The sequence below is a fragment of the Patiria miniata genome, unplaced genomic scaffold, assembly GCF_015706575.1.
Source record: "Patiria miniata isolate m_02_andy unplaced genomic scaffold, ASM1570657v1 HiC_scaffold_3, whole genome shotgun sequence".
Classification (NCBI taxonomy): domain Eukaryota; kingdom Metazoa; phylum Echinodermata; class Asteroidea; order Valvatida; family Asterinidae; genus Patiria; species Patiria miniata.
Genome location: NW_024037069.1, coordinates 4,325,014 through 4,349,061, shown reverse-complemented (window position 1 = coordinate 4,349,061; position 24,048 = coordinate 4,325,014). Strand labels below are relative to the sequence as shown.

The window sequence follows — 24,048 nt, the reverse complement described above, 5'->3', positions numbered from 1 at the left end:
TATAATGCTTTTGCAATTCTGTGTCCTATTTTCTCTTAGAAGGCAGCCAAGAAACCAAACCCTATGAGGTTCCCATCCTGAGCCAGACCGAGTCCATCACTGTCACCACGGCCAGCCCCCCTGATCCACCCAGCCAGCTAACCGTAGCCTCCGTAGGCTCACACACTGTCCAGCTGAAATGGGATCCACCCACAGAGAAGGGAGCTGAAGTCATCGGTGAGGGATGAGATTATAATCCCATCAGTACTACATTGTATTACAGTGTATCAATTTATTCCCTTAATACTGAATGCATTAAACCTTGGTGTGCTCGGGCAGTTTGGGGCGGTACAGGAGCCACAGGCATGGTAGTTTGGGATAAAGGGACTATTATGGGTTAAAGGGAAAATACAACATTTGCAAACATCAAAAAATAAAACTACCAAATCATTTTGAAATACCTTGCTGGACTGTTAGCGAATAACAGTGTAAAGCATCCTGTAAAATCATGGCACCTGGTATACTGTCATTTTCAAGAAAAGTGGTATTTTTGTATCAATTTCCAACGCTGGTCGGCCGACCAACGTTGGAAAAAAACTGGCTTTTTTCAAATACTGGCCCCAATTGACCATCGCACTTGTTTGCAATCGATTACACACCTATGAACGGGTACAAGCCAGCTAGACTGGTTCCCTGACCTTACAATTCCCCAATGTATGTAAACTGCTCTGTTTCTTCTTATATGGAGTCAGGGAACCAGACTACAGGAAAATGATTGTTTTTCTTGGTTTTTAACCCAAAACCTCAAAAAAATCAGTGTAACTATATTTGCTATATATTTCCAACCCCCCAATTCCATCCATTTCTGAAAATTACAGCAAAAGCAAATGATGTATATTCCCTTTAAGGGAATAAATGTGTGTTTCGGAGGTATTATAACACTCTGTTTAAAACTGGTGTGAGTCTGGATGGGTAATTATCACCCATCCAGACTCCCACCGGTTTTAAACAGAGTGTTTAATACCGACGGAACACATATTTATTCCCATTCATAAATACCTTTTTGGTCAAAAAAACAATCTTTTCGGTCCAAAAATCAAAACAAGTCAAAAACTAGACGTTGTTAACCATTTTGTTCAACAATTTTACTTCATGTTTTACGAAACACCCCTCTGACTATAACATGGAATGCCCCTCCACAATGGCGTGCGCATCGCACATTCCATGAAATAATGATTCACTGGTAGTATTGTGCATGCATACGTGGGGAATTGGAGCGTTCAACCAATGAAACGTAAAAGGCACCGGATTTCATGGGAGTGCAAATTTCATGTGACACTGGGAAAGTGTTTAAGACCAGCTAGCCATGTCTTTATCATCCGTTTAAGACCAGCCATGTGACGGGCTCTCGACCAATAGGAATGCGTAAACGGTCGTAGGTATTTATGAATATGGGTTAAACTCACCACAGAAAGCCAGATTCATCTTCCACTTTTGGATTTGTTTTTCTGGTTGAACCCAACAAATAAATAATAATAAACAAATGTGGTGATTGTGTCGGGCTTATACCGATGTCGTTACAGGTTAATATTACTCCTGTACCGGTACATCAATCCTTGAGATCAATATTATGCAACAGTTTAAGATCAGTGGAACCTGTTCCTAACCATCAAAGGAAAACATTTGTACTTCTGGACGGAGAGGGGTAATTGTAGTAAATGTCTTGCCCAAGAACACAATCCTCGTCAGGGTTCAACCCTGCATACTGCTTCACTGAGTTGGAAACCATAACCATAGAACTGTGGTGCTTTACAAGTAAATGTACACGGCTTTGTGGAGGATTACAATTTCCTATCATTAGTAACAGCTAATTGGGGTGATTCACAATGCAGTGTGCCACCAAGAGTTTGCCACGGAGAGTCCATTTTTCAAGTTTACGGTCGACAAAACATGGCCCATTTGAATGAGTGTCGGTAGACAACTTGAGCTAATGTGTCATAGATTGGGGCATAGCGTTCTGCCGCCTTTGATACAAAAAAAACACCATATTGATAACAAGAAAAGAAATGGGCAAACAGATCCTCAAATCATACGCTTACGAAACCACTGACCGGAAAAAACTAACAATTTCAAATGTCCCGCGCTGCGAATTTGTCGACCATCTCCCACAATGCACTGGGAAAAATTAACTCTCCGTGGCAAACTCTTGGTGGCGCACTACTTTGTGAATCGCCCAAATTTATGTAACAATCCCCGACTGTGCTTCCACAGGGTTACGGATTTACGTCACAACGCAGAGCGACGATAGCTCCCTAAAGACGGTACAGTACCTTGATCTGCTACCAGATGCTACCTCAGCAATCATCAAAAGCCTGCAGGAATCCGCCGCCTACTCCCTGCACCTTGTCACCATCACCGACGAGTTTTTCAACGAGGGCGCTGCGTCTGCCGAAAGCCCCCGGACGAAACTGCGGAGCCTCCCAGCAGACTGGAATCTCACACCCAAGGATTCTATGTGGCTCCCGTGCATCAGCGTTGACACCACCACGACCGGTGTCTCGCCACCGAGCGACTTGAGCTGCGCTTTTGATCACGGGGACGCGGTGACTCTGACGTGGAGGGCGCCAGAGCAGAGGACAGTGACGAAATACGAGGTGAAATGGGCCGAGGTGAAGAGCGGGGAAGGCCTGGCTTCAAGCAGTGACCCCCACCAAATCCTTGAAATTCCGAACGCAGAAGGCACAACGTCGTGCGACATTGAAGGCTTAACCAAAGGCACGAGGTACTGTTTCACAGTCGTCGCGGTCATCGCAGAGCCGGACTTTGGAAAGCAGAAGCAGGAGAGCTCAAAGAAGAAAGGGAAGAGGCGAAGCCAGCATTTCAGAGAGACCATCGTTAGGCTGGCCTCTGAGCCTTATGTAGTCAGAGTGCCCGCCCCTTGCGTCGCACCGGATGTGGTGCTCACAGGATTTGGTCCGTCTTGGGCAGATATATACTGGGAGAAACCAGTGCTGATTTCCATCCTTAAAAATACAGGTAATTAAATCCTCACCTAAAATCCTTCATAATCATCAGTTAACTGTCGTTGTATTACATGTAAATGTTAACCCATTCTTCAGAATTGCTTATTATTCATGTTAACGTAAACAAAAGATATACTCTACCTTTAAACTGCACTTCATATAAATTGTTGTTGTTCAACAAAAACCTAGCCTTGGTCAAGGTGCTAGTTGTTATTCATCCCGGCTGTAGCGCGGTAAACGATATCCTCGCTAGCGCTATGCATGCGGTGCATTAAAAATACAGTGCGAACAGCGACCTCACGCGGCCACCATTTCTATGCAAATCAGTTGGACCCAATCTAGCGCCTTGATTCAATCGTCGGCAAAAGCTTATGTTTTTCTTTATTTTGCGCTGGATTTCTAGTGCATGACCTCGTATGCGAAAACAGATAAGTGTAGGCGGGGCTAATATGTGGGTGTCCAATCACACCTTGGTAAATCCAGACGTCATCAAATTGTTTGCAGCTATTCGCCTTTTGCGGACGTGACAGGAACCACAGTTTTTGTGCATTGGTGCCGTGTGCAGAGACACACAACGTGTACGTGTATGGATTATGTACGGTGCCACGTTTCACTATGCAAGTTTCCACGCAACGATTGACCAATAAGAAAACAACATTTAAGGTCAGCTAAGGCTATTAACATAATGAGCACCACCCCCAAAACCTCACATGGACGATTGAACCAAGGCGCTAGATTGGGTCCAACTGATTTGCATGAAAATAGTGGCCGCGTGAGGTCGCTGTTCGCGCTGTATTTTTAATGCACTGCATGCATAGACATATGACTGCATGCATAGCGCTAGCGAAGAGATCGTTTACCGTGCTACAGCCGGATGAATAACAACTAGCGCCTTGACCAAGGCTAACAAAAACCTTGCATGACAAGCTATTTCTGTCTTTATCTCAGTTCACAAAGCCTGAGTCAGTGTTTTTCTTTCTGTATTTCAAGCCTGGTTGGATAAGCTAAAAAAAACAAAACAAAAAAAACACCTCTTTGAACCCAATATACAAGAAAAAAAAAGTCAAGAAGGCAATTGTTTCCTTAGTTTGTATTGAAAATACATGAGCATATATAATGTATGTGAAAATCTTGAGTGTTATAGTATGGCAGATAGGTGATGGGATTGTGCATTTGATGATACAAGCATGGCATTGGCACATAGTCAGAGTAAGTCATGAGAAAGATATTTGGCTATATAGGCCATCGCAATTTTGTCCTTTGAAAAAGTAGGTAGAATAACAAGCAGTGCATGGCAGCCATTTTGAAAATTTTGAAAATTGCTTGTTATTCTACCTATATGTTTTTCAAAGGAAAAGTCTGCGATGGTCCTATAGCCAAATATCTTTCTCATGACATACTCTGTGTGCCAAATGCCATGCTTGTATCTTCAAATGCACAATACCGTCAAATATTTCCCCTATCTGCCACACTATTATTTACCCTAACCGCCCTGAATCCTCCAAAATCCTTTTTGCAAATTGGAGGAATTTGCAGGATTGAGGTTACATGGCAAAAGTGGGTTGCTGATTTCGGAGTACGCACTGTGTCAAGGTCTTGGGCCGGACCTTGTGTTGTTTATGCTCAGCCGTGCATAAATTTAGTCCTTGATTATACTTGACATCCTCCGCACTGCTCCAGGATGTCACTGCCTCTGCCTCAGCCTATTGACAGTCATAGCAAAAGGATTTTGCAGGATTCAGGCAGTGGTCACCCCTTTTATGGACCATATTCAAGAAATAACGGAGGAATTTGCAGGATTGAGGCTATATGCTATTTTTCCATGAGGCCAATTGGAGGATTTTGCAGGATTGAGGCTACATCCTAGCAAAAAGGCCTAGGGAGTTAGGGTTAATTAAGAGATTCCATCATGCAAGTTTTTTAAAATATGCCCAATACTAAAAAAGTAGCTCTGGTAACTTCCGACTCCGCGTTGATTTGGGTCACAAATGTAATTGATTGTGTATCAACCATTGGTCTAGCAGACGATGAGTCTGGCTCCAGTTGTCTCCGATGCACCCTCCTAGGCTACACGCTCGGCGTCAACGGCGTCCCCTATGCGCACCTCAAGCCCAGCACCAAGTGCTACACTGTCAACTGCTCGCCGGGCAAGACCTACGAAATCTGCCTGACAGCTGTCACGACAACGGACAGGAGCATCAGCAAGACACTGACAAGTGGGGTAGGAACCACGACCGCCTGGTCTCGGATGAGTTTGAGGAGGTATGCGACAGGGCCACCTCAGAGACGGTGACTGTCACTCTGCCGAAACAACAATCAGGTATGTGGTGATAGGTGGTGAATTATGTAAGAATGAGGTTGTACAAAAAGCTTTTAGGCAAAAAAAAAAAAAAAAGTCTTCGGTTTCTTGTGTGCGCGCGATGCCAAAATTCAAAAAAAAAATTTCAATGTTAGATGATGTCTCAAAACCGCCAAACTCACTGGTTTGACTGGAATCCTGCTGCTGCACAATTTTAACGTGTTTTTAGATGGGGTTACGATCGAGTATAAGCTTATGTGGCCTCTCTGGACTCCCATGTATTTTGCACTAAATTTAGGCGGGCACCATGTGCAGTCATCAGCCGACAGTTGAAGAAAAAAAAAGTAAAAAAAAAAGCCGCGTCGCCGCACTTTTTTTGGGGCAAGCTCCATACCAGACACCGGAGATTTTTGTTAGCAGTGTCATTAGACCAATTAGCTTACAAACTTGGCAAGAATTACACAATATCAACACGTCTTTCCTTTCCACACACTTAGAACAAAAAGGCAGATTTAAATTGGCGGCAAATTTTCCCGCTGGTGAAGAGAAAAGTTCAAATTTACATGTTTTCTCTTGAAGACAGACCCACACTTCTGTGGGGAAATTTATGTCTGCATGTGGAGGTAATGAAGATACCTAAAAGAGTACAGTGTTAAAAGAGTTTGAAGCAACAAAAGTGTTCAAAATCTAATGAAGGATGCTGAACAACTAACCTGATGAAGTTTCAGCTCAGCTTCAGCTGCATATTCCGAGAAAAACAGCAAATGTTCTAGGATCTCAATTTCAATTCCAAAGTTGCTGAATCATGTTTTGAATTGTTTTGAGTTGCAGCTATACGCGATGTCGCGCACTGATCCGACGAATTATAGCAACTGCGCGCGTGTGTGCGTCGTGCCAATGCTTGCGCGTGCTTCCCCGAATAACAAAACAAACTACTTATTTAAATTTCCTACGGTGTGTCTTAAGAAGCACCGTTGGAGAGGCCTTCTTTCGTTGATTACTTCAAAGTAACAGCATGCCGTAAAGAATATTTTCACAGGGAGTTTAGTCCCCTTACTATCTTTCAACCAAGTATGTTTTTCAACAATAATTATGCCAGTTACTTTTCGGATGGCTGCAAATGATGGACGATAGCTTTAACCTTTTGTCCTGAAACTTTGCTCACTGTCAAATATTTATGATTTGTTTTTGTTTCAGGGAATATCATAGAATTTGAAGCCAAGTTCCATCCCTCGTCAGAAAGACAGAGTGAGGATTCTGATGAAAGCAAGTAAGTATCCATTTTTTTAAAATTTTTATACTGCATTTTATTTAGTTATTTTTTTATTTATTTTATTCCTTTTTTAAATTTTATTTTAGAGTTTTACAGTGTTATTTTATTGTTAATGTTTCAACCATGTTTCAACCATTTTCATAATAATTCATACATTTCTTTACTGTTAAACGGAATGCACAACATTTGCCTTTGCTGCAGTTTTCAGAAATAAATGGATTTGGAGGATTAGCATGTTACAGCAAATATTGTTAAAATGACTTGGTAAAATATTGTTAAAATGGCTGGTAAAACCAAGAAAACCAATCATTTTCTTGTAGTCTGGTTCCCTGACCCCACTTAAGATGAAACAAGGCAACTTATAGACTTTGGGGAATTGTAAGGTCAAAAAATCAGTCTAGCAGGCATGTACCTCTTCACAGTTGTGTAATCAATTGCAAAGAAAACGGGGAATAACTACAACTGCAAATGTTGTATCTTCCCTTTAATTCTGTTCATTGCTGAAATGTGTCAATCTGATTTTGCCACTCAAATTGTATGAAAAACTCGAACAAATCTGAATTTTAATAAAACCTACAGACAACTGATAACCAACATTGAAATAGTGTAATTTCTTACAGCAACCTGTAAGCATTTCAATGTCTCGTTTGATAAAGAATTAGGTGTCGCACATGCAATTCCCTTGAATTTTGAGGTGTTTTTTTTCATCAGTGATCTGCAAGGTGATATTCACTTGAACTGGGCGTTGCAGGACTGCGGAACAGCTGAAGAGCAAGGCATTGTTGGATATGACATCACTTGGTCCAATGACTTTGATGATGCGGAGCGAGTGGCCACCCTGCCGCCCACTGCCACCAGCTACGACATTCCAGTCTACCATAACAGGTCAACACCAAAAAACGCTGGTTTTATGGAGTTTATCCGTGCCAGTCTATAAGTCAATGGACCGATCCAGTAAGCTCCGCCCAGTGCGCACGTGGGCAAATTAACACGTGCCACTCTCCAATGCCACACTGCATTTTCCTGCCGCGTACATCATACGCGCGTGCACGCATGTCGGACATTAGTGCACGCACGTCGGACATAAATCACGGCTGTGATTGGTCAGAACACCATGGGGCGGTGCTTACTGGATCGGTCCATGGCCGGTTTTCACGTGCAACCTCCACGAGAGAACACGGCGAAAAATCATTAAAAACGGGCCCTTTTTCACATCTGTCGCCACCACTTCATCATTTGACAGAGTGTACCTTAGATCTTACTACAGAATGACCCTAACAATATACTCTTTCTAGAAAATGAAAGAAAAACTGAATAAAACACTGATTTTCACTCGGGAAATGATGTTAAACACTGCATTTTTAGTCAAAAATCTCCCTGTTTTGGTCCATTAACATCATCACAGCGTTAAATAGCGCCACCTGGGAGCTTTTTGCTTCGTCTCGTCAACTTTCCAACAATATAACCTTTATTGTGATTGGTTGAGGTTTAGGCTCGCGTGTATTCATTTACAAAAGAATTGTTCATCTAAAGTCCAATAAAATTTGCCGTTGCTCATGGTTCAGCGCGTAGGGTCTGTTTATTGTACACGTGCTAGGCAGTGCTAGTGTATATACACAGAGCCTGGGAGCTCTTATCTCTATGTGTCCAAGGTCATCTGGCTGTGCGCATTTGGCCGGTTTACATGGGGTCTTTTTGACTTCAAAGGATTTGATATGCCATCACAAGTCCACTCACAAGTCAGCCACAGGTCAAATCATGAGCCAATGACCAGACAAATCCAAAGTCTGTAACAAGACAATCACATGTAAGGCCACGAGACAAATCACAAGTTTAAGTCTGCCTAAGTCAGATTTGTAATCCAGCCAATAACGAGGTAATTCTGATTCAATTCACATTTCAGGTCACAGGTAACAGAGGATAAACTATAGAAAAATAGATTGGCTTTGTCACATCGGATTTGAATAGTTTGTGCCCTGATGACTTGAGACTGGGGTGTGTTTTTTGTTCGGTGTCTTTTTTTGAGGGGGGGGGGGTTGTTTGTTATTGGTGGGTTTTTTTTGGTGGGGGTAGCATTTTGCTTCTTTTTCTTAATTTCATACTGAAACAAAGTTCATGATAATAACCTTTTACTCACTGTAGCGCCCAAAACCGTCCGAGCACTGTTATGGTTTTATTGATTTTTCAGTGAAAAAAGACATTGTAATACAATATTGAAGGTGCTAATGGGTTAATCAATGAATGCAGTGGAAGTGCTTAACTCTAATTTAGCAATCCATCCCTAACCAGAGATGGTGCTGTGGTCCAATGGTTATGGTGTGGGGCGCTGTGGTCCAATGGTCGACTCGTGTGCCGTGGTACATGGGTTCGAATCCTGACCATGGGAACATGGTGCTTGTGCTCTTGAGCAAGGCACTTTACCATTATTGCTTTGTCCTTCGGATGGGTCGTTAAGCCGTAGGTCCCGTGTGTTGTGTAATGCACGTTAAAGAACCCAGTAACACTTGTCGCTAAGAGAAGGGGTTTGCCCCGGTGTTTCTTGCAGTGGCAGCAGTTATGCGCCGCAGCACCTAGCAAAAAGGTGCTACATAATGGGTCTCATATAATCATATACTTCGTTTACCTGTCTTTGGTTGCATTCTCCCCCAGTGCTTTGTATCCTCAGGCAAAAGGGGCTATATAAATACAGTTATTATGATTATTACTAACCAGAAATTCTGTCTACTCCTACATGTAGGTGCATATACAAGATGACTCTCCACGCCAGCCAGTACGATGACATGTGGCAGGACGAGCCTAGTCCCAGCATTCAGTGCGTCATCCCTGGACCCCCGGACCCGCCTGCGCTGTGCTGCACCTCGGCCATGCAGGAGGAGTTTATACTAGAGTGGGGAGAGCCTAGGATGTATGGAGGGGTTGGCATCAGGGGTTACCAGGTGTGAGAACAGTTGTAGAATCACCATCAAGTGGTCCAATAAATGCCCATTTAAAGAGGTTGTGGAATGCTGAAAGTCGTTTTGTTTTTTATATTTTTTTATTGTAGAGTAGACCCATATATATCATAATAACAAACTCCCATTCTTTTGTAATGTGCGTTTACATGTTTATAAAACTGAAATTCATCGAGTAATTTGTTGGTCGGCGAGCGCATGACTAAAATCAACAGTCGTCGGGTTCTTCGTAAAATCAGAAAAATCGTGACGTAATAAACAGGACTAGTTTATACTACACTGCATAGGGAGTCCTGTTTATTACGTCACGATTTACTATGTTTTGTTTGCTGCCCCCAACGACGAGTTTTACACAAATTGCACGTTCGGGTCGAAACAGGACCTGAAAAACAGCTCTCAAAAGTACCTTTTGTACTCATTTCATGACAGAAACAATAGTCGTTTTTAATTCATCACACCTTAGGCTACATATACCCAAAAAATGACGGAAATGTCTTCAAGCATTCCATAACCTCTTTAAAGATGTACATTTCCGTGATATCTTCGAGTTTGATTCCCCCCCCCCCCCCAAAAAAAATGTTTTCAAATGTTTTTTTTTCTCCCTAGCAATACAAAAGTTACTCACATCTAAATAAAGAACATACACTTCAAGGTTTGTTTACAAAAAAAAAATGTTGAACAGTATGGATAGTACATGTTAAATTGCAATAAATGCAAAACATTGATTTTGGTCGAAAACTGTGGTTAAGCAAAAGCTTCAAATTCTTTTCAATCTGTTTATATGCGTAATTTAAGCAGTTTGTATAAAGAGAATTGCTTACAATCTTCGACAGGTTTACATGAATGACAAGAAGGTCGGCCAGGAGCTGAGTGCATCTCACTACAAAGCAGCCATCCCCTGCCGCCCCAACAGGTCGGTTCTCTCTCCTCCTCCCCCCCCTCCCCCTAATTGGTTTGCCTCAGTGCACACCTCTTGCAAATTCTGTTACCACTTCAGCACCGATTTCAGCGATGCGACGCGTCGTATCTCTACGATGCGTCGCAGCTGTGGCGCGTCCTGCAATCCATTTCACAAAACACGTTGTAAGTGCGACGCGTCGTAGGTGTATTTATAGCACAACTCGGTGACTGTTTTATGTATTTAGTCAGCGTACAGTAAATAGTCGTCTGATGTTCAACAAAGAGTCGTCGGATCTCAGCTCGAAATTTGTTAAAACGTAAAACAAACTGGCGGCCGTGCGATGCAGTTTTGAAGGAAAACAAGCTCTCAGTGGACTGTATAGCTTTTTTGAAATTTCAACTGCAATATTCCAGTCTAATTCATAATTGTTCAAGTAATTTTCTATTTACAACTTTTAATACACACATTGCCTTCGTATTATAATCTCGTTTATGTATTGTTTATGGCATTTAACTGGCTAAGAAAGAGACTCTTCTTATTTTGCGATGACCACTAGACACGTCGTAACTTGCGACGAGTTTTAAACTGTTGTCAAGGAACGTACGACGCGTTCAACACATCGCAGCTTTCGTGAAATGGATGATACGATTCGTAGCGAGTTGCAACGTGTTACACGTCGTAACTCGAGTTGCGACGCGTCGCAGCGCTTCGTGAAATCGGGTGCAGGCTTAGTTTTGCAGAGCAGGACACATACTAGTTCACGAGGAATAGATCTTAGTCATGTTTATCTGCTGTACTGTAGTTTTAAGATACAATTAGGTTCACAAAACGTTTTGTGGATACACTGTGGCAAGTTTCTTTCTATAAACGACAGGTGATTCTAAGAAAAGAACCAAATGTGTAAATTGCCTGTGTGGGTCTCTATGCTCTACCCATCTTCAAGAAAATATCAAACCTCTATCTAGACAGGGAATCTGACAGAGTGTTAAGTCAGCATCTAGGATCTTTCTCAGAACCACTTCTCTTTTAGGGGTAGTCCCTTCATGAGGTGTATCTATTAAAATTCTTAAGAGCTGTTCAATATGAGATGTAAGCCTCACATCAACAGTTCTCACAAGTCCTCACAAGTCAATAACAAGTCAATCACAAGTCAATCACAAGTCCATCACAAGTCAATCACATGTCAATCACAAGTCAATCACATGTCAATCACAAGTCAATCACAAGTCAATCACAAGTCCATCACTAGTCAATCACAAGTCAATCACAAGTCAATCACAAGTCGATCACAAGTCAATCACAAGTCAATCACAAGTCAATCACAAGTCAATCACAAGTCAATCACAAGTCAATCACAAGTCACCCAGTCCAAAGTCAAGCCACAAAGCTATTTGAATAAACAGTAACAAGGCATCCTTAGGTTACTATTATCAATACTCTAGATTTTTTTTTTTTTGGGTGAAGGGACTTTGTGTAGGACTCATGATGGACTGGACAACACTACACATCAATCATGTTTCTGTTTCCATTTGTTTCAGAACCTACCACATGAGCATCGTTGCCCTTAGTGCCAACCCCCGCTACAGGGATTCTGACATATCAGATGAGGTCCTCATCACCTGCTGGTCCCCCGAGGCCCACCCCGCGCACCCCTCATCGGGCACCGCCGCACAGAGGGGCCAATACCGTGGGCAAGGGGACGGGTGCAGTAAGGGGTTGCTCTGCCCAGAGGATATCTCTGTTGGTGTGCTGGATCTGACAGAGACGAGCATTGTGCTGGAGTGGAGGCTGCCGCTGATTGGATGTGAGGGACTTGTTTTTGTCTGTTTGTTCATTTCCATCTGTCTGTTTGTTCATTTCCCTCTGTCTGTTTGTTCATTTTCATCTGTCTGTTTGTTCATTTCCATCTGTCTGTTTGTTCATTTTCATCTGTCTGTTTGTTCATTTCCATCTGTCTGTTTGTTCATTTCCATCTGTCTGTTTGTTCATTTCCATCTGTCTGTTTGTTCATTTCCATCTGTCTGTTTGTTCATTTCCATCTGTCTGTTTGTTCATTTCCATCTGTCTGTTTGTTCATTTTCATCTGTCTGTTCGTTCATTTCCATCTGTCTGTTTGTTCATTTCCATCTGTCTGTTTGTTCATTTGCATCTGTCTGTTTGTTCATTTGCATCTGTCTGTTTGTTCATTTCCATCTGTCTGTTTGTTCATTTCCATCTGTCTGTTTGATCATTTGTGACCTGTTTTGTCAAAAGCAGACGCTTCTGGGCAGAGGTTGAAATTGAGATAGGGCCAAAACAACGCTGTGGGGGTGATTTTTTTCAATTTTGAATTTTTTGCATATTTGTAGTCCTGAACATGCTTTAAATATACTATAAAAGTTTGAAACCCTAATTTGAACTCTAAATATAGTATTTTTGATGATTTGTTAAGGTATATCAGTTAAAGAAATTACTGTTTTGTGACGTTCGAGGCCATTTTCTCTGTTTTCTACTTTTCGACACAATGAACTTCAAAACAGCACAACTCTGCCCAGGAATGACCGGTTTCAAAAATTAAACCACCTATTAAAAGGAAAAAGAACATATCTTAACAATATGCAAAAATATCATTTTTGACCTTGTGCCCAGAAAAGTCTGATTTTGACAGAGCATGTCACATTTTATTGGAAAGTTTTTACATTCTTGTGTAAGCATGTGCATATGGGCTTATACTTATCCAGAACAGTCATCTTTTGTTACTTAGTAAAAAACAATGGCAGTAAATAATCCTAAAGGGTAGCTGCATCGAAATCAAATGACATCTTTGATTCAAGATCACAACAGTCCACTGGATGAGTATGAATGAAATAGAAACTAACAGACTCCAATGACAATTAAAAAATGAACTGTGGAAATTGAAGGGAGTGGGGTTCTGCATTCTACACAACCTTGTGTTAGGCCAAAAAAAAAAGTCTCCGGTTTCTGGTATGGAGCTTGCCCAAAAAGTGGTGCGGCGACGCGGCTTTTTTTTTTTTTTACCTGATTTTTTGGCTTCAAATGTGTGCTAATGACTGCAAATGGTGCCCGACTAAACTTAGTGCAAATATATGGGAGTCCAGAGAGGCCACATAAAGCTTATTCTCGACCATAACCCAATCTAAAAACATGTTAAAATTGTGCAGCAGCAGGATTCCAGTCAAACCAGTGAGTTTGGCGGTTTTGAGACATCATCTTTCATTGAAAAAAAAAAACTTTTTCATTTTGCCGACGCGCATGGCTACGGCGACGCGCGCGCATACCAGAAACCGGAGACATTTTTTTGGGGCCTTAGTTTGTTTCACGTTTTTCTTCCTGACTTTTTTTTTTTTTTGGAGGTATGTACATGTAATTTGTGGCAACTTATATAAACCTGTTTCTTTAATTGATGTTTCTGGTTTTTCTTTCCCATTTGTATACAGTGGAGAGTCAGGAGCTTGTGGATCGTATCAAAGTCATGTGGAGCAGTGTTGCAAAGCCTAAGGTTTGTATTGCAGTCCTGGTTTGAAAATCACTGGGGTGTGGAAAAAGGCACACCTGGATTTTTTTAGGCGTGTGATTTTTCTAGGCTTGTGATTTTCTAGGCGAGTGATTTTTCTAGGTGTGTGATTCTGTGGTCCAAGCTGGGATATTATTTCATAATATTCATCTTGGTTTACAATTAAGCCATTTTCTCTTCACTGATGTACTTTATTTTTCAGAAATTATAAAGTATAATCAAGCTTTAAATGTATGCCGAGGTGTGCGGTACTGAGGGATTCAGGCGTGCGATTATTCGCACTTCTCAGGAAGCTTTTAGGCGTGTGATGGCGTGGAGGTGTGATCGCACGCCTCAAAACAGAAGGACTGGTATTGGGCTATTTTCTGCCTACAGCATACGTGTATTTACACTGAGAGTTTTAAAAATAACCTATTTTTTTTTTTTTTTAATCTGTGCAAAATTGAAATTCTCAAAAACAACTAGTGTTGACAGAACCACAATTCACCAAATGTTTGGCTATGTGGGATGCAGAGATGGTATTGGGCAATTCGGGCGATTCACAATGCAGTGCGCCACCAAGAGTTTGCCACGAAGAGTTCATTTTTCCCAGTGCATTGTGGGAGATGGTCGACAAATTCACAGCGCGGGACATTTGAAATTGTTCGTTTTTCCAGTTAGTAGTTTTGTAAAGGTATGCTTCGAGTATCTGTTTGCTCTTCTGTTTTCTGTTTATCAATGTGGTGTTTTTTTGTGAGGCGGCAGAACGCTATGCCCCAATCTATAACAAATTAGTTCAAGTTGTCTACTGACACTCATTCAAATGGGCCATGTTTTGTCAACCGTAAACTAGAAAAAATGGACTCTCCATGGCAAACTCTTGGTGGCGCACTGCATTGTGAATCGCCCGAATTTATTGGTCGTTTCTTTTACACACATGAATCAGTGTATTATAAAATTGTGCAAGAACACCTCTCATCAGCCAATGTGCAAAGAAATGAAATACATGTATGCGAGGTGTTTCGGCAAAATGAGATGGAACTGAGCACAGGTCGTAGTAGTGAAAAATTCAAATTATACCAGAAGGAGGGTGATTATTGCGATTTTCTAATTTTCAGATATTTGTAATCTTTGATGTGTCTACTACACATGTTTTAAAGGGAATATACATCATTTGCTTTTGCTGTAATTTTCAGAAATGGATGGAATTGGGGGGTTGGAAATATATAGCAAATATAGTTACACTGACTTTTTTTGAGGTTTTGGGTTCGAAAATGCTATAAAACCAAGAAAAACAATCATTTTCCTGTAGTCTGGTTCCCTGACTCCATATAAGAAGAAACAGAGCAGTTTACATACATTGGGGAATTGTAAGGTCAGGGAACCAGTCTAGCTGGCTCGTACCCGTTCATAGGTTTGTAATCGATTGCAAACAAGTGCGATGGTCAATTGGGGCCAGTATTTGAAAAAAATCCATTTTTTTCCAACGCTGATCGGCCGATCAGCGTTGGAAATTGATACAAAAATACCACTTTTCTTGAAAATGACAGTATACCAGGTGCCATGATTTTACAGGATGCTTTACACTGTCATTCACTAACAGTCCAGCAAGGTATTTTAAAATGATTTGGTAGTTTTATTTTTTGATGTTTGCAAATGTTGTATTTTCCCTTTAAAGAAAGAGTGAATAAAACTTGTAAAATGAAAGTGTTTTTATGGAACACCAATTGGCATCTTTCTCTTTCACGGCTACAAAACTCGAAACTTTACAGGCCTTTTTCTCAGTATACTTTCTCAACATTTCAATAAATGCAAACTCCAAACAGCCATAACTTTAGTAACAGAATGTCCAATTGATGTGCAGCAAACAGTATAGTAAGGAGAATTTTATTCTTCTCTGTCCTTACACCCTAAATTGTATTCGCTTTCCTAATAATAATCTGTTTTTGTTTCTTTAATGCCTTATATCCTTTAATGCCTTATATATCTTTGTATCCTTTTGTGGAGTGCCCTGGCCTGGCGTGGTCTGGGGCATTGACTTTGTGGTCTGCTGGTAATTCTGCAGGTTGTGGGTTCGAGTCCAACCTGGGGTTATGGTGCGTGTGCCCTTGGGCAAGGCACTTTGTCTTGTCACTCATTGCTTCTCTTCACCCAGGAGTCAATGTGTACCTGTGAGGGCAGAGATGGTTATTGTGATCGACTTTAGCTGCCTTGCGTCGAAGTGGCAGCATCGAGCTGTATACTCCCCAGAGAGCTGAGATGGTATTCGGAATGTCATTGACCCAATGGTCAGGGGTAATAATAAGGTAAAGCGCTTTGATCCTAGTTAAAAGCGCAACATTAGAACCTATTATTAATTCTTCTTCTTATTATTAACATCTTATTTGTAGGAGCTGGAAGCTTTGCTGAAACCCACGGCCACCCAGTACACCATCAGGGGCTGTGCGCCTGGCACCAATCACTTTGTGGCAGTGACGGCCATAGACAAAGCTGACAGGGTGTTGCACAGATCCCGACAGGTCACTATACAGACTACGGCACCGCTCACTGCGCCTCATCTCAGGATAAGGTGAGTAAACGGTTAGGGCCAGTGATTTTCAGTGGGGCAATTCCACGGTTACTCACGTTACATTCGTAACGTGAGTAACCGATTTTGTGTGTCTTGTTTATCATACATAACACATTTTTCTGGATGTCATCTTTGGTGCTTAGGTAGGTCTATGTCTACTCTCTCTACCATGGGGATAACAGTTATTAAACCTTTTCAGTAAGGTAATTACAGCCCAAGGAAACTCAAAAGTACATCAAAAATGTAACGTGAGTAACCGTGGAATTGCCCAGTGACAAAATAATGGAAATGAAATAATTTCTGTTCACTTTTTCAACCCCAAACGTAATGCTTTGGGTGGTTTTATCCAGTTGGAAATCTATGTCCGGTCAGTTTAAAGGCATATAGGATCATTTGCATTATTCCCAAAAGTAACCTACTGAACTGAAATATCAAGATGGTACTGGTAACTAAAGTGGCAGTCAAATGACTGATTTTGCAAGTAAAGAGTGCTATTGGTGAAATCGTGTTCAGCGATCAAAAGGTTGTGCATGTTTTTTTTTGTTTACCATGTTATCGAAAATTCATAAATACTTGAGACAGTTTAGCCATTTCTATTGGTCGAGAGCCTGTCACGTGGCCGGTCTTAAACGGATGATTAAGACATGGTTAGCTGGTCTTAAACACTTTTCCAGTGTCACATGAAATGTGGACTCCTAAAAATCCAGTGCCTCTTACCGTTTTATTGTTTGAACGTTCACAGTCCTCACGTAGGCATGCGCAACACAACCAGTGAGTCAGAATTTTGTAGTTCTAAATTCAAAACGCAACGCCCCGGGTGCGTTCTGCGCGACATCGTGCAGAACGTGCCACGTGCGCGTCAATCTCCATAAAAGGGTTGTTTACATCTTAATCGCCAGCTGAACACTCCATTATTAAGCTAGAGGGATTTTTCAAAAAGCATGAAGTGCACTTGTTGAACAAAATCGGGATTTTTTGACCAAAATTTTATAGTTTTTTAGACCGAAAAGGTATTTATAAATGGGTGCTAATAATTACGCTCGCCTCCGGCTCGGGTAATTATCAGCACTCAGACTCTAAGCGGAAACAGAGTGACTAAAACCTCACGAGCACACATTTATTCCCTTAGTGTAATATCCAATAGGTTAGGTTTTAAAGAGGTTGTGGAATGCTCGAAGACATTTCTGTCATTTTTCGGGTATATGTAGCCTAAGGTGTGATGAAATGAAAACGACTATTGTTTCTGTCATGAAATGAGTACAAAAGGTACTTTTGAGAGCTGTTTGTCAAGTCCTGTCATGCCTGTTTCGACCCGAACGTGCAATTTGTGTAAAAGTCGTCGTTGCGGGCAGCAAACAAAACACAGTAAATCGTGACGTAATAAACAGGACTCCCGATGCAGAGTAGCATAGACGAATCGTGTTTATTACGTCACGATTTACTGTGTTTTGTTTGCTGCCCGCAACAACGACTTTTACACAAATTGCAGGTTCGGGTCGAAACAGGACCTGAAAAATAGCTCTCAAAAGTACCCTTTGTACTCATTTTATGACAGAAACAATAATCGTTTTTATTTTATCACACCTTAGGCTACATATACCCTAAAAAATGACGGAAATGTCTTCGAGCATTCCACAACCTCTTTAAACACTCTTTTTTGGATTTTGAGTGGTGTTATCATTGAAATTGAACAAACTGTACGAAGAGCAAATGATTCTTTGACAACCACAGACGGTTGGTCTTGCTTCTCATGCCACCTCAGCAATGCAAACTCAACCTCAGAAAACTGTAAAAATGAATGTAACAAAATGTTGTATACCCGGTATACGTGTAGAGGCAGAGATAAAACTGCTGGAATTGAAGTGAACGATCCGGCTCAGAGTCACAAGTAGATATACACGTCAGAAGTTAGAAGTCTACTATTAAAGGGAATGTATACATCATTGGCTTTTGCTGTAAGTTTCAGAAATGAACTATTTGAGGGGTTAGTATAATAGATAACATATTGTTACACTGACATGTTTGATGTTTTGTGTTCGCAAATGCTGGAACAACCAAGAAAAACAAAAATGTTCAAGTAGTCTGGTTCCTTGACTCCACTAAAGATAAAATGGATCCATTTATAGATGCCCGAAAATTGTAAGGTAAGGGAACCAGTCTAGCTGACCTACACCCGTTCATGAACATGTAACCAATAGCACACAAAATTTGCACTGAAAAAATGGTAAATTTTGAGCAGTAGTTGCTAAATAGTTAGGTTTTTCTAACGGTGGTCGGCCGACCACCGTTGGAAATGTATACAAAAATACCATTTTCTTGAAAATGACTTCACACCAGGTGCCATAATTTTACAGGATGCTTTAGACTATAATTTACCAACATCCTAGTACGGCATTTCGTAAAAACTTGGTAGTTTTATTTGTCGATGTTTGCAAATGTTGTATAGGCCCTTTAACTAGATATCCTTATTGCATGTTGGATCTCGTTGTCACGTTGATTATTTTGAAATTCCCTGGGTATGCTCAATTGCAAGTATGTTAATTTATTTTCCTGTTTGCATTCATACATGTAGGTCCTGTTTACAAGTATGTTAATTTATTTTCCTGTTTGCATTCATACATGTAGGTCCTGTTTACAAGTATGTTAATTTATTTTCCTGCTTGCATTCATAGGTCCTGCACCTACAGCGGCTGCATCTTGGAATGGGACAAGCCCACGCAGTTTGGCAACGCCCACTTGGCCGGTTACCAGTTGCAATTGAATGGTAAAGATCATGACAGGCTACCAGCTGGAACGTCCACATATCTGTTCACATCGGGCAAGATGTGCAAACAGTACCGCTTCACAATACAGGTGTGTTATAATTCACCTATCGCCGTTTGCGAGTCAGCCACGCCCCTTAGACAACCCTATGACATTTTCTATGTTCAATTTTTTTTGTACATCATGTAATTTGACAATATGTGACTTGTTCTGTCAAAATCAGACTTTTCTGGGCATAAGGTCAAAAATGAGATTTTTGCATATTGTTAAAAAAAGTTCTTTTGCCTTTTAATAGGTGGAATTAAGTTTTGAAACCGGTCATTCCTGGGCAGAGTTATACTATTGTGAAGTTCTTTTTGTTGAAAAGTTGAAAACGGAGAAAATGGCCACGAACGTCATAAAACAGTAATTTCTTTAACTGATATACCTAGCAAATCATCAAAAATACTATATTTAGAGTTCAAATTAGGGTTTCAAACTTTTATTGTATATTTTAGACATGTGCAGGATTGAAAATATACAAGAATTAGAAAATCCAAAAAAAATCACCCCCACATCGTTTTTTTGCCCTATCTTTAATATTTCAACCTCTGCCCAGAAGCGTCTGCTTTTGACAGAACAGGCCACATATTTCAAGAGCTGTGTTGACGTGATGCTACCGCCATAGGTTAATTGATCAAGCATCCAAGCTGTACTTGCAGTTCCCAGTTAATAGTATACAAATATTGACTGCTTCAAGTGTTGTAAAATGAGCCTCCCTAGGTGATCCATGGAGCGTTCTCTCAAAATAGAACACTCCATGGATAACCAAGCTGATAGCGGAGGTTAGCTTTATTATACCTGGTGTTAAAGAGGTGGAATGCTCGAAAACATTTCCGTCATTTTTCGGGTATATGTAGCCTAAGGTGTGATGAAATAAAAACGACTATTGTATCTGTCATGAAATGAGTACAAAAGGTACTTTTGAGAGCTGTTTTTCAAGTCCTGTCATGCCTGTTTCGACCCGAACGTGCAATTTGTGTAAAAGTCGTCGTTGGGGGCAACAAACAAAACGTAGTAAATCGTGACGTAATAAACAGGACTCCCTATGCAGCGTAGTATAAACGAGTCCTGTTTATTACGTCACGATTTACTATGTTTTGTTTGCTGCCCCAAACGACGACTTTTACACAAATTGCACGTTCGTTTCCAAACAGAACCTGAAAAACAGCTCTCAAAAGTACCTTTTGTACTCATTTCATGACAGACACAATAGTCGTTTTCATTTCATCACACCTTAGGCTACATATACCCGAAAAATGACGGAAATGTCTTCGAGCATTCCACAACCTCTTTAAAGCAGTCAGTATCTGCTTAATAAGGCCCAAGAAAAATCCAAATAGTAAAGCCAAAATCCAGTACGAGCGTACTTCCATTGTAATTTGAAATTTGTTAAAAATGTACGTGCAATTTACCCAAACTATCCCTTCGTGCAATGTTTATACCAAAGACTTTTTAGCGTGTGGGAAAATTGTACGAAATGCACACACCCATATTCGTGTGAACATAGATTGCCAATTGCTATATGTTGGTTGCTATGTGGATAGTATTTTCCCAGAGTGAGACTGCATAGTTTTTGAGCCACGCATAACAAGATGATAAAAATAGCATATACATGTACTATGTGACATGCTCTCGGCCAGTCAAATTAAGGATGTGCGTGAGATGCTAAAATAGACAATATTGCTTTAAAACGCTGAACGCTTAGGAAAAAGAATTGTAAAATAGAATAGAACAGCTGAAACCAATCCAAAGTATTTGATGTCCTGTAATTGTTGTTTAAACAGTAACTGTCTTGCTTAGCAAATGGATTTTGTTGTTTGCTATTTAATAAAATAGTTATTATAGTTAAAGGGAATGTAGATCATTGGCTTTTGCTGTAATTTTCAGAAATGAACTATTTGAGGGGTTAGTATAATAGATCAAATATTGTTACACTGACATGTTTGAAGTTTTGTGTTCGAAAATGCTGGAAAAACCAAGAAAAACGGAAATGTTCAAGTAGTCTGGTTCCCTGACTCCACTAAAGATAAAATGGATCAATTTATAGATGTCGGAAAATTGTAAGGTAAGGGAACCAGTCTAGCTGGCCTGCACCCGTTCATGAACATGTAACCAATAGCAAACAAAATTTGGACTGAAAAAAAATTGTAAATTTGGAGCAGTAGTTGAAAAATAGTTAGGTTTCTCCAACGGTGGTCGGCCGACCACCGTTGGAAATGTATACAAAAATACCACTTTCTTGAAAATGACTCAACACCAGGTGCCATAATTTTACAGGATGCTTTAGACTGTCATTTACCAACATCCTAGTAAGGTATTTCATTAAAACTTGGTAGTTTTATTTTTCGATTTTTGCAAATGTTGTATATTCCCTTTAAAAGATACTTATTGGATTTCCTTTCTCAGGCCTTGTGCAGTATTGCCCATCTTCACAGTCAAGCATCGGAGCCGGCTGTTGTGACCTGGCCAGGGGTCGTGCCCCCTGCCTTACACCGAACGGCTACCACCAAACTCAATGCCATCAAAGTTACATGGCCCGAGCCTAAAGCCACGGGGGGAGCTAAAGTGCAACACTACAAGGTTTGTTGTCCTACAGGAGGCATTAAGTTGGAGTTCGTACTAGAAATACAAAATTTGTTTTCAGAGAACAGAGAATTTACAGCTGTGGTCCAATGGTTACGGTGTTCGATTTGTGTGCCGTGGTACATGAGTTTGAAACCTGACCGTGGGAACATGGTGCTTGTGTTCTTGAGCAAGGCACTTTACCATTATTGCCTCGTCCTTCGGATGGGACGTAAAGCCGTAGGTCCCGTTTGTTGTGTAATGCACGTACAAGAACCCAGTGACACTTATCGCTATTAGAGAAGGGGTTTGCCCCGGTGTTTCTGGCAGTGGCAGCAATATACGCCGCAGCACCTTGTCAACCCTAATAAGGTGCTACATAATGGGTCTCATATTTTTCTTATACTTTATTTACCTTTCTTTAATAATAGACATAATAACTAGCGCCTTGAGTACCTAATTGTTGGAAGATACGTGCGCTATATAAGACTCTGTTATTATTATTATTATTATTAGAATATTTTCCTTTGTTGGCTTTTTTACATAGTTGGGAAAAAGTTGGCTTTTGTTATGCTTTGTTTGCCTTTTTTTCTTCTTTTTTTCATCTTTTTTCTTCTTTTTGTTCCATCCCGAATCCCATAGACTTTGTACACGATTTTTCTGGCTGCCACTTTGGACACTGTCAATGCTCCAATCAAACTTAATTAAAAGCAAAGGCCATATAGATCAAATATGTTTCGCTAACATGGGTATCATTATGACATCATCACATTTCATGTGACGGCATCTTCAAGATGTGTATTTCCAAGACTTATATCTAGAGAACTACAAGTCCAATTGGGATGAAACTTTGTATGTGCATAGACAGGGATGTGTTGTAGGTAAGAATTGATGTGACATCATGATGACGTCAGCATGTTTTTTATGGAAATTTGAGTTTTCAACTATTTTGAGTATATCTTATAAACGAAACATACTGATTTGTCTACTATAAATTGTCAGACTAGTTTGGCTGCACACCTTTATGAGAGGGGTCCTAGGTGGTTTCAAGGCTCTGAAGACTTGATGTTCAATAGACCTTATGCGTTAAAGCTATAAGTCCCATCATTTGCAGCCATCCGAAAAGTAACTGGTGTATTATTGTTGGAAAACATACTTGGTTGAAAGATAGTAAGGGGACTAAACTCCCTGTGAAATTATTCTTTCTGGCAAACTGTCATTTTGAGGTAATCAACGAAAGAAGGCCTTTCCATAGGACAATGTAAAATTAGTAGTTCGTTTTGTTATTCGGCGCAGCGCGCGCAAGCCTTGGAACGACGCACAGGCGCGCGCGGTTGCTGTAATTCGTCGGATCAGTGCGTGACATCGGGTATAGCTGCAATTCAAAACAATTCAAAACATGATTCAGCAACTTTTGATTTGAAATTGAGATCTTAGAATGCTGTTTTTTTTCCGGAATATACAGCTGAAGCTTAGCTGAAACTTCATCAGGTTAGTTGCTCAGTATCCTTCATTAGATTTTGAGCACTTTTGTTGCTTCAAACGAACACAATGCACAAATTACAAATGATGGACTATATCTTTAAGGCGGAGTTAGTGGGCAGTGGTTTTGTACTGGATAGCCATGAGTAAACATGTTGTTCAATTGTTACTAATTAAAGGGAATGTACATCATTGGCATTTGCTTTAATTTTCAGAAATGAACTATTTGTGGGGTTAGTATAATATATCAAATTATTGTTACACTGACATGTTTGAAGTTTTGTGTTGGAAAATGCTGGAAAAACTAAGAAAAACAAAAATGTTCGAGTAGTCTGGTTCCCTGACTCCACTGAAGATTAAATGGATTAATTTATAGATGCCGGAAAATTGTACGATAAGGGAACCAGTCTAGCTGGCCTGCACCCATTCAGAACATGCAACCAATAGCAAACAAAATTTGGACTGAAAAAAAAATGTACATTTGGAGCAGTAGTTGAAAAATAGTTAGGTTTTTCCAACGGTGGTCGGCCGACCACCGTTGGAAATGTATACAAAATTACCATTTTCTTGAAAGTGACTTCACACCAGGTGCAATAATTTTACAGGATGCTTTAGACTGTCATTTACCAACATCCTGTTGTGTATTTCGTAAAAACTTGGTAGTTTTATTTTTCGATGTTTGCAAATGTTGTATTTTCCCTTTAAAGGGAC

At 40.5% G+C, this 24,048-nt stretch overlaps 1 protein-coding gene across 1 annotated transcript in view; it reads left to right on the top strand.

The window, feature by feature from the left end:
* Positions 1-24,048, top strand: part of LOC119737185 — a 118,763-nt gene that overhangs the window by 79,137 nt on the left and 15,578 nt on the right. Inside the window, 13 exon segments of the mRNA XM_038211362.1 lie at positions 40-216; positions 2,251-3,015; positions 5,027-5,215; positions 5,218-5,322; positions 6,499-6,571; positions 7,286-7,459; positions 9,312-9,510; positions 10,359-10,438; positions 11,965-12,230; positions 13,864-13,925; positions 16,310-16,488; positions 19,161-19,341; positions 21,700-21,873. Coding sequence (XP_038067290.1) covers positions 40-216; positions 2,251-3,015; positions 5,027-5,215; positions 5,218-5,322; positions 6,499-6,571; positions 7,286-7,459; positions 9,312-9,510; positions 10,359-10,438; positions 11,965-12,230; positions 13,864-13,925; positions 16,310-16,488; positions 19,161-19,341; positions 21,700-21,873 — 2,624 coding nt within the window.